A 14204-nucleotide genomic window follows, 5' to 3' on the forward strand; every position below is an offset into this window, starting at 1 on the left:
ATTTTTGGTAGCTAACATGAAAAATACAAAGAAATCTTCATCTCCCTAGAACAAAATTTTTAAAAATTGGTCTTCATGATTATCCACTGAAAAGCGTTCCAGGCCCCCTTCCCAAAATCCCATTCTGATTTTAAAGCTAGTGTTAAGTTATGATGTGTTGTTTGTATTCCACAAAGATGGGCCAGTGATGATGGTGCTAGATTTAGCAAGTTGATACAATTATTGGCAAGAAATACATTCTATAAGTTGTATAAGCAGATATTCATCAATGGGGATGAATTGGAAACAAAGATATCAATGGAGATTGGTTATGTAAATTATAATACATTCATGTAGTGGAGTTAACTGGGCAACACTGACCATGTTGTAGGAATACAGGTGATTTTTATGTTATTCTCTATTTGTTGTCACTCTCTATAACTTCTTATATTTTCTAAAATTTTCCTACAAGCATATATTATTACCATAATCAAATAAAAACAATAAAGCTACTTGGGAAAAACTAATTCAACAATGTATAATATGCATTCTTAAAGTATAAACACCAAAAGCTCGGCATTTTCTTTGCAGTATGACTATAAGCAACCCTGACCTTCTTTGCCCCAAACCAGGTGGTAACCATATCGAAGAGCCAATCTTTCTTCTCAAGGCTGATTTTACTGAGTAAGGATTTGATTGCCATGGACGCCATCTTCTTACACATGGCAGAGTCATCGTTCACCATCATGAGACAGAGAGGAATAAAGAACATCCCACAGTTCTCATGGAGCAGTCCCTAAAAGAAAACAGACACTTATGAGCACAGTGAGACCAGAGTTCTCACGTATGTCCTACCAAAGGAGGCCCATGGCTCCCAGAAGCCACAGCTAAGAGTCTGTCTCCCTGATTCACAGTACCTGAGGGAACGTGTCAAAGAGATAAGCAATCATTTCCAAGGCGGACTCTCTCCCGGTCTCATGTTCATAACTAGGGTAAGAACATCAGAAGAACTTGTTAGTAACTTTAAAATTGACCAATAATTATTTTTAAGAATTTAAAATATTGCCTCAAGGTGCCAGTCTATTTCTTAAAAAGTGGGAAAAACCTCCATTTTCCCAACTTTAATACAGGTACTTATCAGGCTACTTTGCAGTTTAAAATATAATTATTAGATTTTTAGTGTTCTCCTAAGCAGACTTTAAGGACAACTGATGATCAGACTGAACTGAAAAGCAGCTTACAGAATTGCTCTATGAAGCCATGTACAGTGCTTGGCAGTCAAGCCAGTGGCTCACAGGATAACACCCTGGGAAAATGTGCCATTATGTTTTGCCCTTTTCAAGACAGGCCATACATTAAAAGGAGAAGGAACTACCCCCCCACTACCTTGCATGGTTTATGACTCCAACTTACTTCAGCTGAGCGAGCATGAATTCCAAGTTTGGTCGCAGTTTGTCACCCAGAGGATAGTCAAGAATGTATTTCAGAAAAACCTAGAGACAGAAATCACACAAGAGAGTATTTGGAGCCCGTCTCTCCAGGATTCCTTTCTCCTGACCTGCTTTCTGGGACACACTGGTAGGCTACAAATAGCAGGGTGATCATTAGGTGAAGTCCACCTCCTGAGTCAGTAACTGTGCCTCTCCCCTCTCTGCCCACCTCACTTCCTCAGGTCCCGCCTGGTGAAGAGCCAAGTCCTGGCCCACCGTGAGCCTGGCTGCTTAGAGCTCCAAACCCCAGCTCACACCCTGGCAGCTCCTCACTCTGGAGGGAGGCTTTGGTGAGCCGAGTATGGACTGTGGCTCACCCTACATTTCCCCTGAAGTGAGAAGGGCAGTAACAGCGATAATAACAGTGATAATAACCACTGCGCTCACTGAATGCCCTGTGTGCCACGCATGGGGTGAAGTGTTGCTCAGCTGGTTTTCATGCTCCCTTGGGCAGCAGAGGCGACCCCTTTTACAGATGAAGAGAATGGAACAGGCACAGAAGCTAAGTAACTTGTGCAGGTGGTGGTCCCAGAACCCCATGCCTAGGGTGTCCACATCCAAAGGCTCTCTCTCCTTTCAGAGCCTCCAAACTGCTGCATCATTCCACTTCCTTTATTAATAAGCTGTGAGAACTAGGTACATCATTAACCTTTCCAAAGCCTGTTTTTCCCTCAACCATAAAGCAGTGGTGCTGTTTCCTTTGAAGGAAAGTTACAAATAGAGGCTTCGTAGGTAAAGTGCTGGGCGTGCAGCTAGTGCTTAATAAACAGCACCTGGCCCTCCTGCCTCCTAAATAAGTTAACTTCCTTTGAATATAGCCTCAGCAGCCCAGGCCCTCCTTTAACTCCGAGTTCGTATTTCCAATTCAGAACCTTCTATTTCTTGTGTTGATATGTGGTCATATATCAGGACAGATTTTTATGAAAATAAACCTGCTAATGTCATTCCTCGGCCTACTGATTTCAATGACTTTTTGTTATTCTTAGAACAAAGCCCTAAATATTTAACAAGACTACAAGGTCTTGCCATATCTGGCACCCTACCCTCTCATTCACCTTCAACAAGCTAAGCTCTTACCCACCTCAGGGCTCATCTTCCAGCCTGCAAGGCTAAGCCTTATTTCTTCCTTCAAATTCTGCTTACATGCCAATCCTCAGGAAAGCTTTCCCTCACCGTCCCACTAAGGTGGTCTTCCACTGTGTCATATGTTCTTCCATATTTTGTAGATTTTAAGAAGCACAGTTTTCTAAATTTTAACGTATCAGACTGAAATTGAGATATCTTACAATGAATGGCATCATACCACTATGTCAAAGTTTTTTCTTTCTCTGAGGTATATAAGTAATGGTGTGACTTTAAGTGATGAAATAGAAATATGACAGTATTGTTTTCCTCATGGAACTTACAATGACTGTAATTAAATAACCATTCATGGGATTTCTTTTCTTTTTTTTCATTCGTGGGATTTCTGCTTTGTGCGTGTCTGCTATAGGACAGATAGGGACTCTGAGTGGACCACCATATGGAAATCTTTCTTGCAGGTTATCATGCTGCAGAGACAAAAGTATTTCTTCATCCATCTGAAATATGCTACATAAGGGCTATACTCAAAATGCTCCTTACACTGAAGAATGGCCTGTACTTGGTATGTGAATGGGCTCCTGCGTCTCAAACAACAGCATGACACAAATTCCTCAGAATTCAAGCAGTGCTGACATCTCTACCTAAAAACCAAACAGAGAAGGCTGGCCCGACCCTCGCCATGGGAAAAACTTCTCTCCACAAACCTGTCTGCACTGGACTCTGGCAGGTTCGCTCTGTGCAGAGATTGCCAGCTTGGATACTTTCCGCATGACATCATCAATTTCTGGGACCAACAACTTTCTTGATAAAATGGCCTGAAACACAAAATGAGAAGACATACTCATTTCATGTTTTACTGCAAATGGCCTCTTGTTTACTAAGCCGACCTGATGTTCAAGTAGCCTCAGGCAGTTTTCAAATATAATGAAAATATCTCCAAAAGGAAAAGAATATAAGCTTAAAAAAGTGGTTATAATGGTCAATTTTATGAAATGTACAAGTAAAGTACCTGCCTTTGTATAGAATTCCCTGAAGTTTAATATAGAGCTCACATTCAAACATTTTAGTGAGGGTGGGATGTTTAGAGAGAATAGCATCGAAACATGTATATTATCTAGGGTGAAACAGATCACCAGCCCAGGTTGGATGCATGAGACAAGTGCTCGGGGCTGGTGCACTGGGAAGACCTAAGAGGGATCAGGTGGAGAGGGAGGTGGGAGGGGGGATTGGGATGGGGAATACATGTAAATCCATAGCTGATTCATGTCAATGTATGACAAAACCCACTACAATATTGTAAAGTAATTAGCCTCCAACTAATAAAAATAAATGGAAAAAAAATTTTAGTAAGTAGATATGTTAGCTTATAATTAATCAAAGAATAATAACCTTTATAAGAACTATCTACAGCTAGTCAGGGCACTATGTTCCATGTAGTTCTAAATACCTGACATGAGGCTCGTACACTGCACAGCCCAACAATCTGGTGATGCCATACCTTCAGAAGACCAAATGCAGTGGCTTGTCTTGTAGTGTCATAGATGTCCTCCTCAGCATATGCTAGTAGAACCTGAAGCTGCTTTTGAGTTATCTGGTATGACTTCACTTTCTTCACAAGTATGGTCACACACTGCAAGGCAACAACAGTGAAGTTAACAGAGCATCTCACAGACCAGCATCCAATGGAATGAGGAGGACTCAATACAACAGCAATGTTTTTTCACACAGTATACTAACACTCTGGCCTTACCAAACTAATCTGGAAGAAATTTTGACCAAGACCATAAAAATGATGAGGAAAATTCACTATGTTGCTAGTCTTGGTCCTGGCTTTTTCTGAGTGCATGTGAAAACATCTCACCTTGAAACAATTTACCACCAGGTGGAAGTTCTGGCCCCTGGCTGCCCCAAGCTTTGCATAGTCCTTCAGCAGAATGAAAAGGTGTTTTGTCAGCTGTTCTGCTTTAGTGCCTATAGACGGCAGGGGGAACCTCAAGATCCAGATCAGGCACTGCAAAGCACCTGTGATCACCTGAAAAACAAAAAACAGAAAAAGCCAATCAACTGATGAAGTGACCAAACTCAATAATCCAGCACCCCAGGCTGTGCAGACTCCGGGCAATCGAGTTGAAGGAATGAAGTGCTCTGTCAGTCTATTCGGGAAGCACTATGCCCGAAGTGTAAGAGTAAGATAAGGAAGTTTCCTCTTTCCTGTTGGAGAAGCTTAAGTGCTTCTTCACACAATGGAAGGTACAGCCCAAACAAGTGAGAAAAGGTGCTCACTTATCACATTCTTAACCTACTATGTAAATGATTAGATGGGCTGGCTAATTTTAGCATTTCTTTTTTTGAAAATCACATTATAAATGCCTTTCCAATTTTCTAGAATGGTTCTTTCATGTAATCCATTCTTATTGAGCTTATATTATGTCACAAGACACTCTACAGAGTGTTAGAAATACAAAAAAAAGGATGCCATTCTGCCATTTAAAGAACAGATAGCTGACTCAGAAATTAAGCATGGGAACTGTGACCTATAATTTGATATAGTTATGTGGAGTGCCAAAGATAAGAGAAATGTGCTGGGATCAAGTGACTACAAAAGGATCCCTGAGCCTTGGAGATTATCTAGACCAGCTGGTTCACTTGGCTCAGCTCTACCCAATAGACACCTACACTCTGATTGCTGGAATGGCCTTATGGGTCTGGATCAGATGAAGACAAAGGAAAGAGCTTAAGAGTCACAAAACCAGGGCTTCAATCCCAGATCTGTAGCTTATTACCTGTTTGACTGCAGAGATGTTCCTTTACCTCCTGGCACCTTTACTGTGAAACACGCCATCTGACAAGGTTGGCAAGGTGTGGGCTTTGGAGTCTGACAGACTGAGGCTCACATCCTAGATCTGTCATAGGTGACAAGTCACTTAACTAAAGGCCTGGAGTTCTCATCTTTGAAGTAGAAGCATTAATAATATATGGCTTCATGGGCTGTTATGAGGAATCACGGCAGTGAGCAGTAGTGACAAGGAGAAGGAGATGATCACTGCCATGGGGACAGCAGCTCTTGCCCTCAGGAAGCTGTGAGGATCAAACGAAACAACTAATGTACCTAGAAGGGCTTTTTTTGGCCTCACTGAATGGCATGCGGACCTTCCCAACCAGGGATTGAACCTGTGACCCTTGCACTGGAAGCACAGGGTCTTAACCACTGAACCACCAGGGAAGTGCCTTAGAAGGGCTTTTGTAATTATTAAGGGCTCTCCATTGTTACTAAGTTGCTGTTAAGGGAGCGATTCAATGCAGGGAACAGAGGTGGTTCATGTTGTTGTAAATCTCTTTAAACACTTAACCACCCAGAGAAGCACGAGCCTAGAAATAAGCTTTGTATTCTGCAGGACACAGGCCCTGTGACGCAACAGACCCTCACCTTCACGTCCACGGAGCCCAGGCAGTCTACCAGGAGAGACACAAAGGGGTCCAACATCTCCATGACATTTTCACCTGAAGACTTGATCTTGGAGGTCTTCAGACTAAGGTGCAACAGCTAGAAGTTTTAAAAAAAATACTTCATGTTAGTTGGGCATAAGAATGAGGTTAAGGTGAAATGATTTTGAGGGACTAATGTGAAAAGTTAAGACACTTCTATCTGAAATCATAAAAAGTGCAAAGAAAAGGGAGAGAGTCTCAGTAAATGGAGAAGGTGGGAGCTCACCCTGCAGCTGAGATTCGAAGTTCATTTACCAAATGGTTATTGCTCACCATCTACTTTGATTCTATGCACTGGCCCAGCATGAAGGATGTGGCAATAAACCAAGATGGGCAGAGTTCTTGCCCTGATGGCTCTTGGCCAGGATGACAGACTCTAGCGAATAATTCACTATAAAAGGAGGGTGCTTTGAGAGTTCTGTGCGGACCTGGGCAGAGGGAGGAATAGATGGTGAGGTACTGGGGTGGGAAAAGTGTAGGGACTCTGGAGAACTGAAGGGAAGCCCTGCATCCAATGTGAGGCTATTATTGCCCTGTGGCCCAAAGGAAAGACACGGCTCTCTCCTGGGAAAAGGGGAGCCAATAAAGGATGAAAAAAAATACATACAATAAAATGATCAAATTTGTGTTTTTAAAACCTCACCATCTTTTAAAAAGATTTAAGAGTAGTTCAGAGGTACAAACTCATAGGCAAAGCAACAGTGAAAGCACTGTAAGTATTAGGTCAGAATCACTAATTCTGAGAAAGTTCTATCATCAAAGTAAGTAACAAACAGTAAATGGACCAATGCACCTTAAAACGAATTCCGTAACCGATGGTAAAAAGCGTGTCCAGTGGAAATGAGCAGCACCGGGGACTCAGCAGAAGATTAAAGGGCACAGACTCCCTGTGGGCAGCAAGGCTCACTTAAGGTTCATTCTTACCCGAAGCCCAGACTCAACAAATATGTGCATGTTGGTCTTCTTGCTCACGACAGCTTTCTGTCCACCTCGAACTGGAGCTGGGGGGAGCAGAAGACAGCTCTGGGGTGGCAGGCGTGGATCTGGTGCAGGGGTTGCTGGATTTCTGTCAATCAAATGATGAAAACCAGTGGAGACAAACACATTGTAAGCTGCATCCCCAGAAGCTACTGTGTCTCCTTCTTGTGAGGAGTGTCCAGCACCAAATAATGTGCTGTGAGGCTTTTCTCCCTTAACCACGAGACACAGAAGGGATGATCAGGTTGCTGATCAAATTTCTAGAGCCCCAGAAGCAGAGGTCAGAGGGCTGAATGCACGTCTAAGTTAAAATGAACAGCAAAGGGATGCTCCCTTTGATTTCTGAAAACAAACGCCAAGGAGTCTTTCTTAGAACACCCCAGAAGCAAAATCCAAAAAAAGTTCACAAATAAGGTATTTAAAAATCTCTGGAGGTCTAAGACTCTGTTTGGTCAGAACAAGAAGTATATATTTAAAATCTACTCTAACTTGGATTGAATAAATATCTAAAAAGTGGTGTCAGAGAAATGTTAAAATAATCGGTTGCCTTCACAGCTACTTCATTCAGCAGAAAAATAATCTTGTGTTGACATGTATCACTTGGAAGGACCTCAGTCCGAATACCACAAAGTAGTACCATCTCACAGCTCAGATAAATATACTCTTTTTTTTTCTTTTACTAAAGCCAGTTATTAAATGAACCCACTTAAGATGCTGAGGATTGAATGGCTTATTTGAAGTGAGCACCTAAGGATAGTTGCTTTTTTCAAACTTACTTTTCTTTCTGTGTTAACAGGGGGAGATTTTCGCTGACCAAACCATAACTAAGCAACAGAATGGATTCTGCTGTCATTTCCTGGTTTACAAGTAATCCTGCTATGATTCGGCGTAAGGTTTCGTGAACTTTCCGGGCCAGTTTTAAGCTTGTGGTATTTTGCAAGATCTAAAGGCAAACACAAATACATGCTGAGGTGACAGAACTGCATTTTGATTTGTTATAACAGTATTTTCTTTTATATATTATTTCTAAAATATGGTTTTTCCTAATAAAAAAAGACGCATTCTTAATGAAATTTCAAATATAAGAATAACATAAAATCAAATTTACCCATGACCTCAACCCCAGAAATAATCATTGCCATTAGTGTATGCCTCTGGAGATTTTGGGCCTCCTCTGTCTTCTCTTTGTTGTTGAGGTCTGGGCACAGGGCTGGAGATAGGATGTGACACTTGGAAGGTGCCAGCCTTCCAAGTGCATTAGGTGGGGTGGTTTACAGACAAGCACAACATACCAACACCATGCAGTCACTCCTCGCAGGAAACCGCGCTAATGGAGACACATGACGGCCAAGCCACAGGGCTGGGTATCAGGTACTGGGCCAAATCAGAGGAACTTAATGGGCGCTCAGCACCATCACCCCAGGAAAATCCTCAGCGCCTCACAGCTAGTCCTCTGCACAGCACATGGTATTAGGAACTTTCATTACCTTGCAGGGACTTGATAATTTACATGGGAAACATGTGTGCTTTGCTGACTCTCTTTCATCTTAAAAACATATCTACCATTCTTAGATCAGACTCAGATAAGCTAAACGTACCTTAGGAACAATTAGGACTTACATGGAATTAGTTAATTTAGGTCACTAGGTAGGGTTTTTTGCTCTAGGTTTAGTATGTAAAACTGTAATAAAGTGAATTAATAATGCTTGCTGAATGTTCACCCTTGCAACAGGCACAGCGAGCACTCTGAAGGCAGGTAAATTACAGTCCCTGCCCAGTAGGAGGCAGAATGAAAATGGAAAGAATGTGAGCTTTGAAATTCCAGCTTCAGAAAGATCTGGCATGAAATCCTGGCTTTTCTCCTTATTCATGTTCCTTTCTACCCGTTTGAGCCTGAACTTTCTCATCTGTCAGACGGAAGCACTGTCACTCTCAGGGATGGCTGTGCAGATCAGAAGAAGTAATGAAGCACAGTGCTAAGAACACTGATGTGTTCCAAAAATGCCAGTGCGCGTGCTCTTGGCAGTCTGGGAGCAGCAGTCTCACTCCAAAGGCTATTCTTAGTTACTGATGGGACTCAGCTGTGTAATTCACCTATAATTCAATTCTTGTTGCCTTTTCTCTTGCATCTCATGGTTTACATCTGGCTCCTGGATCAGAATGCCCATCTCAGGGCTGCCAGACACATGGTACGGGTGTTCTTAGTACTAAAGTGAATCATGATGTTCAAGGCTCTTTTCAAGAACTCAAGATACTGAAAGGTGGTGATTTCCTATATTACATTCAAGTCCTTACCTCTTTTAGTGGAAGGATAAGTTTGGTAACCTGATCTTTTCCTACAAACTTGCCCAAGATTTCGTAAGAATCATAACTCTTGCTTCTTCGTGCCTCCATGACTTTGGAGAGGATCTGCTTTACTTCCTTCTCTTCAGCAACAGCACCAAACAACTCGTGGTTAAAAACCTTTAAAAGGAAAAAAATAAAAAATCTTTAAAAGAAAAAAGCTAAATGGTAATTATGTACACTCAAGCAAGATATGCCAACATAAGCAGTCTCAAAAATGCATGGTCTGTTGAAGTCAAGGAAAGCATATTGGACTGGATTAAAATTAGACAATAGAAATTTCTATTAGATTTCACTTTTTTCAATGTAGCTTGGAGACCAATTACAGAAACACTTCGAGGTTTATACCAATGAAAAACAAAAGAATACTACATAGATTTACATATATATATAATACACATACAGGGACTTTTTTGATATTACCAAAAAGTAGCTTAATTTCCCTTTTTTCCACAATTATACATACAGTTCTGGTGAGTATACATTTGTACAAACCCCAGATCACACACCTGATTATATCAACTCAGGACCTACAGCAGGGTACCCATCTCATGTCACTTGAAACTTAGCTTTTTAAACCTCTGCCAGCCGAAGAGGTGAGATAGTACATTATTTTCATGTTTCATATTTATGTTTTATATTTATTAATATATGTTTATATGTTTGTTTATAGGCTATTATTGTGTCTCATTTTATGAAATGATTTGTGTTCTTTGAACTCTTAAAAAAAAAAAAATTAGAATTCCTTTCTCTAAATCTTACCTCAATCATTATATCCAAAGAAGAGTCCAAACTCCCGACTTGTAGCTTGTTGGTGAGGCCTTGCAGCAACATATAGACAGTGAAAGTCAGCACATGTACCTGAAGTGAGATGTATGAGAAGAGTATGGATGGTCAGGAACACCACAGTAGGAAGAACAAGATCCAGGAGGACTGCAAAGGGTACACTCTGATTATCTATCTGTCAGCACTGCAGGAAGCTTTGCTAAACAACACATATGTATATCAGTGTCTAAAGTCCTTTAGCCAAATGGTCTTTTTGTAGAAAAGATGCTCAGAAACACATCACATGCACAGGGTCTATCACTGTGACTAAATCAGGTCAATCATTTATAAAGAAGAGCATGCATGATAATACGCTTCAGTCGTGTCAGACTCTTTGTGACCCTATGGAGCCCAGCGGGCTCCTCTGTCCATGGGATTCTCCAGGCCAGAATACTGGAGTGGGTTGCCAGGCCCTCCTCCAGGGGATCTTCCCAACCCAGGGCTTGAACCCTGGTCTCTAATGTCTCCTGCATTGGTAGGAGGGTTCTTTACTATTAGCACCACCTAGGAAGTTCATAAAGAATAGCACAAGTCTTGAACTTTTAAAAACCAACCTCTGAATTAAGGAGCCTACATGAAGAAAACAAGTTTCTGCCCTTAACAGTGATCACACCTAGCATTCCTTAGAGCTTACTATGGGCGAGACACTGTATTACGACTCACATGTACTATATCGTTTAATCCTCACTCACTCTATCTATGGTGTGGGAGAAATATCATCAGAGCTTTCACTTGAGGAAGCTGAGACACAAAAAGGTCAAGCAACTTGCCCAAGGTTTCAGGAACAGGAAGTGGTGAAGTCAGGATCTGAAAGCAGATGGCGCCAGAGTACCAACAGAGTATGTTCTCTACACCGCTTCCAGTGCTGTAAGTTATCAAGGTAAACAGGTAATGACTGCGTGCTAAGAAAATACACTTGGCTGTCAATATACAGATTGGATTCTAAAGGTATAATTTCATATATATCCACTTACGATCTTTAAGTACCTTTATACATTTAAAGTGTTTGTTGGGGACACTGGATGCATGGAACTGCTACTGGGAAGAACCACCAAACTTCCAGTGAGTTTACCCCTGTTTTCTACATGGCTGTCCCCCAGCCAACATGGAAACCGTGCTAGGATTCAGAGAATTCTATGAGAAGTCCTGGGGCTTTAGGAATAGGAGAGAAAACTCAAGAATGTTCCAAGAGAATAAGGAAACCTATTTTTTATTTTTTCTTTCCTCCATTTCCTACACCCCAAGGATCCTGTGGTGGTCGTGGCAGTGGCCTAGACACAGGGGCTGCAGCAGCCACAACTCTGCAGGGAGACCTTCCTCTCCCTCATTGGGACTGCAGTCTGGAAAGGGTGGGCCCACGAGCTGCTTTTCACCTCTGCAGCTTGCCACTGCCTGGCCTCTGTGTGGTTACAGCTGTGGGAAGTGTGTGGCAAAGTAGGAGAAACAGCCCCAGCTTTGTAGCGGGAGATCTGAAACATGGAAAAATAAAGTGTTAACAAAGAATCAGAAGATATAAGGAACTAAGGAAACTTGAGAAGTGAAAAGAAAAATAACTGACGTAAGAAAATTGACTGGGTGGGTCCAACAGTAGGAAGGAGACTAAAGAGGAAGGAGTCGGTGAACCTGAATGTGAATCAACAGAAATGATGTAATCCAAACAGAAAGCAAGGAGACTGAAAAATAAACATGAACCGCACATCAGGGACGGCTGCTGCCGCTCAGTCGCTTCAGTGGGTCCAACTCTGTGACCCCATGGACACTCTCAGGCAAGAGTACTAGAGTGGACTGCCATGCCTCCTCCAGGGGATCTTCCTGACCCAGGGATCCAATCTGGGTCTCCTGCATTGTGGGCAGAGTCTTTATCGCTGAGCCACCAGGGAAGCCCCCAGGGATGGATGGGACCCTTCAAGAAAGTCTAATATACAGTTCACTCAAGTCCCAGAAGATGAGAGAGTGCAGTGCAGAAAAGTATTTGAAGAAATAACAGCTGAAAACTTTCCAAAGTGACCAAGAAGCTCAACAAACCTCAAATAGGGTAAAACCAAAGAGATCTGTGCTCACAATCCAACTGCTGAAAAAGAAAAAGTCTTTATAGCTGCCAGAGAAAAATAACGTGTTACTCAGAGGGGAAGAACAATTCATCAGAAAGGCCAGAAAAGGGGCATGACATTTTTACAGTGCTGAAAGGAAAAGAAATAACTGTCAATGCAGAAGTGCATGTCCTTCAGGGAAGAAGGTGAAACAAAGACAGTCACAAGGGAAAGAAAACAAAGAGGGCCTGCTGCCACCACAGTGCTCTACATGCTTGCCTAGACTGAAGGGAATGATACCAGGGAGAAATCTGGAAATTCAGAGATGAAGAAAAAGCAGTAGAAATGATAAGAATCTGAGGATTAAAAACAAAACTCTGCACTGCACTCTGTCTGCGGAGCATGCTTCTTTGAATCTGAGTAAGTCTACTTCTTACCTATCAAAACAAAACAAAGCAAAACAACTCTAACACTGCCTGAAAAGTTTTCAACATATGTTGAAGTAACACATAAACAACTATTAAACAAAGGAAGGGTGAAGGGATCTGTACTTTTACATTCCACTTGAAGTGGTAAAATATTGATTCTAAACAGATGATTAAAAATTAAGTATGGTTATGGTAACCTAGAGCAACCATTCTCCCAGGATTCTTGGCTGGTTACCTCAGAAAAACAAGCTGTAGTGTTTCTCAAACTTTCAATCACTTGGAGATCTTTAAAAATGCAGAGTGCGTAGGTCAGGGCTAAGGCCCTGATAGTTCTCCTAACAAGTTCCCAGGTGCTGCTGATGGCATGTGTCCAAGGCCCACATTTGGGAGCAGCAAAACAGCCAGAAACTACTCAAAGAGCTCTGTATTCCACCTGGTGCTGTTACTAACTTTACAACATATATGTTTCAACTCAAAACAAATTTTTATTGTTCACATTTGTGGCGATACATTCAACAATAAGTTTATTAAGAACTCACGGAATACAAAACCTGATATCAAGTGATTTGAGAGAAAATCACAGGTTATGAAATGTAGGTCTATAAGATTCTTCCAAAAAATAAGGCTTTTTAAAAACTAGATTTTTTAAAAATATGGATTAGAAATTTTAAAATATTCTTGCCTGCACTCTTAGTAGATCAACTTTGCAAAAGACAGACCCAAAGTACCATGACTTAGTGTTTAAAGTGCAACTATGTGAATTCCAACCCAATTTGAATATAAAATGCATGATGCCATTTACCTGATAGCCACGCACAAGCGTAGTCTGTAATTCTTTTAAAATATATTGTAGATAATGCACACCCAGATCCTCTATTATTTTTGCGAGGGTGCTGCGTGCAATGTCTCTGATTTCCTGTGCTCTGTTCTTGAGGAGGGCACACACTTTCAGCAAAATACTAGAACATGAGTTGAAAATCTAATTAGCAGAAACAAATAAAAATACAAATATCCTTTTGTTTCTTAATTATTTATAATCCAAATTATTCCAGTTAGGATTCTAAATTATAGCAAACTGTGACAGTGCTTCTCTTTCTAACAAAGAACCAATTTCTGACTTATCATATAACATACCTTGGCAGATTAGTTTCCATAACTTCTCTTGGAAGGGACTGCATTAGTTTAACCATGGCAAAAGCTAAAGGAACTCGAACTACTTCCTCATCATTCACAACCTTTGATTTTATGAGTTTGTGTTCTTCGTCTCTTTTAGTCTGTAAGAAAATAAATAAATAAACTGAAACAAAAGTAAATGGATTAGGGACCCAGCAACACTACAACCTTGCAGCTGAAAAATTATCTACTGGTATCAAAATGATCAAGAAGAAGGATCATGAGGGAGGAGCCAAGATGGCGGAGGAATAGGACGGGGAGACCACTTTCTCCCCTACAAATTCATCGAAAGAACATTTGAATGCTGAGCAAACCTCACAAAACAACTTTCGACCGCTAGCAGAAGACATCAGGCACCCAGAAAAGCAGCCCATTGTCTTTGAAAGGAG

General features: G+C 41.3%; 1 protein-coding gene across 1 annotated transcript in view; it reads right to left on the reverse strand.

Moving 5' to 3' along the window:
* UTP20 (UTP20 small subunit processome component) overlaps positions 1 to 14204 on the reverse strand; it is a 90542-nt gene that overhangs the window by 9837 nt on the left and 66501 nt on the right. The window contains exons 42-54 of the mRNA XM_061125541.1: positions 13777 to 13916; positions 13445 to 13601; positions 10122 to 10220; positions 9312 to 9479; positions 7793 to 7959; positions 6963 to 7104; positions 5980 to 6096; positions 4414 to 4584; positions 4051 to 4182; positions 3257 to 3367; positions 1393 to 1472; positions 897 to 966; positions 593 to 775 (exon numbers count right to left, since the gene is read on the reverse strand). Coding sequence (XP_060981524.1) covers positions 593 to 775; positions 897 to 966; positions 1393 to 1472; positions 3257 to 3367; positions 4051 to 4182; positions 4414 to 4584; positions 5980 to 6096; positions 6963 to 7104; positions 7793 to 7959; positions 9312 to 9479; positions 10122 to 10220; positions 13445 to 13601; positions 13777 to 13916 — 1737 coding nt within the window. The remainder of the gene's footprint in view (positions 1 to 592; positions 776 to 896; positions 967 to 1392; positions 1473 to 3256; positions 3368 to 4050; positions 4183 to 4413; positions 4585 to 5979; positions 6097 to 6962; positions 7105 to 7792; positions 7960 to 9311; positions 9480 to 10121; positions 10221 to 13444; positions 13602 to 13776; positions 13917 to 14204) is intronic.

Source organism: Dama dama, chromosome 22 (assembly GCF_033118175.1).
Source record: "Dama dama isolate Ldn47 chromosome 22, ASM3311817v1, whole genome shotgun sequence".
In the NCBI taxonomy this organism is placed as follows: domain Eukaryota; kingdom Metazoa; phylum Chordata; class Mammalia; order Artiodactyla; family Cervidae; genus Dama; species Dama dama.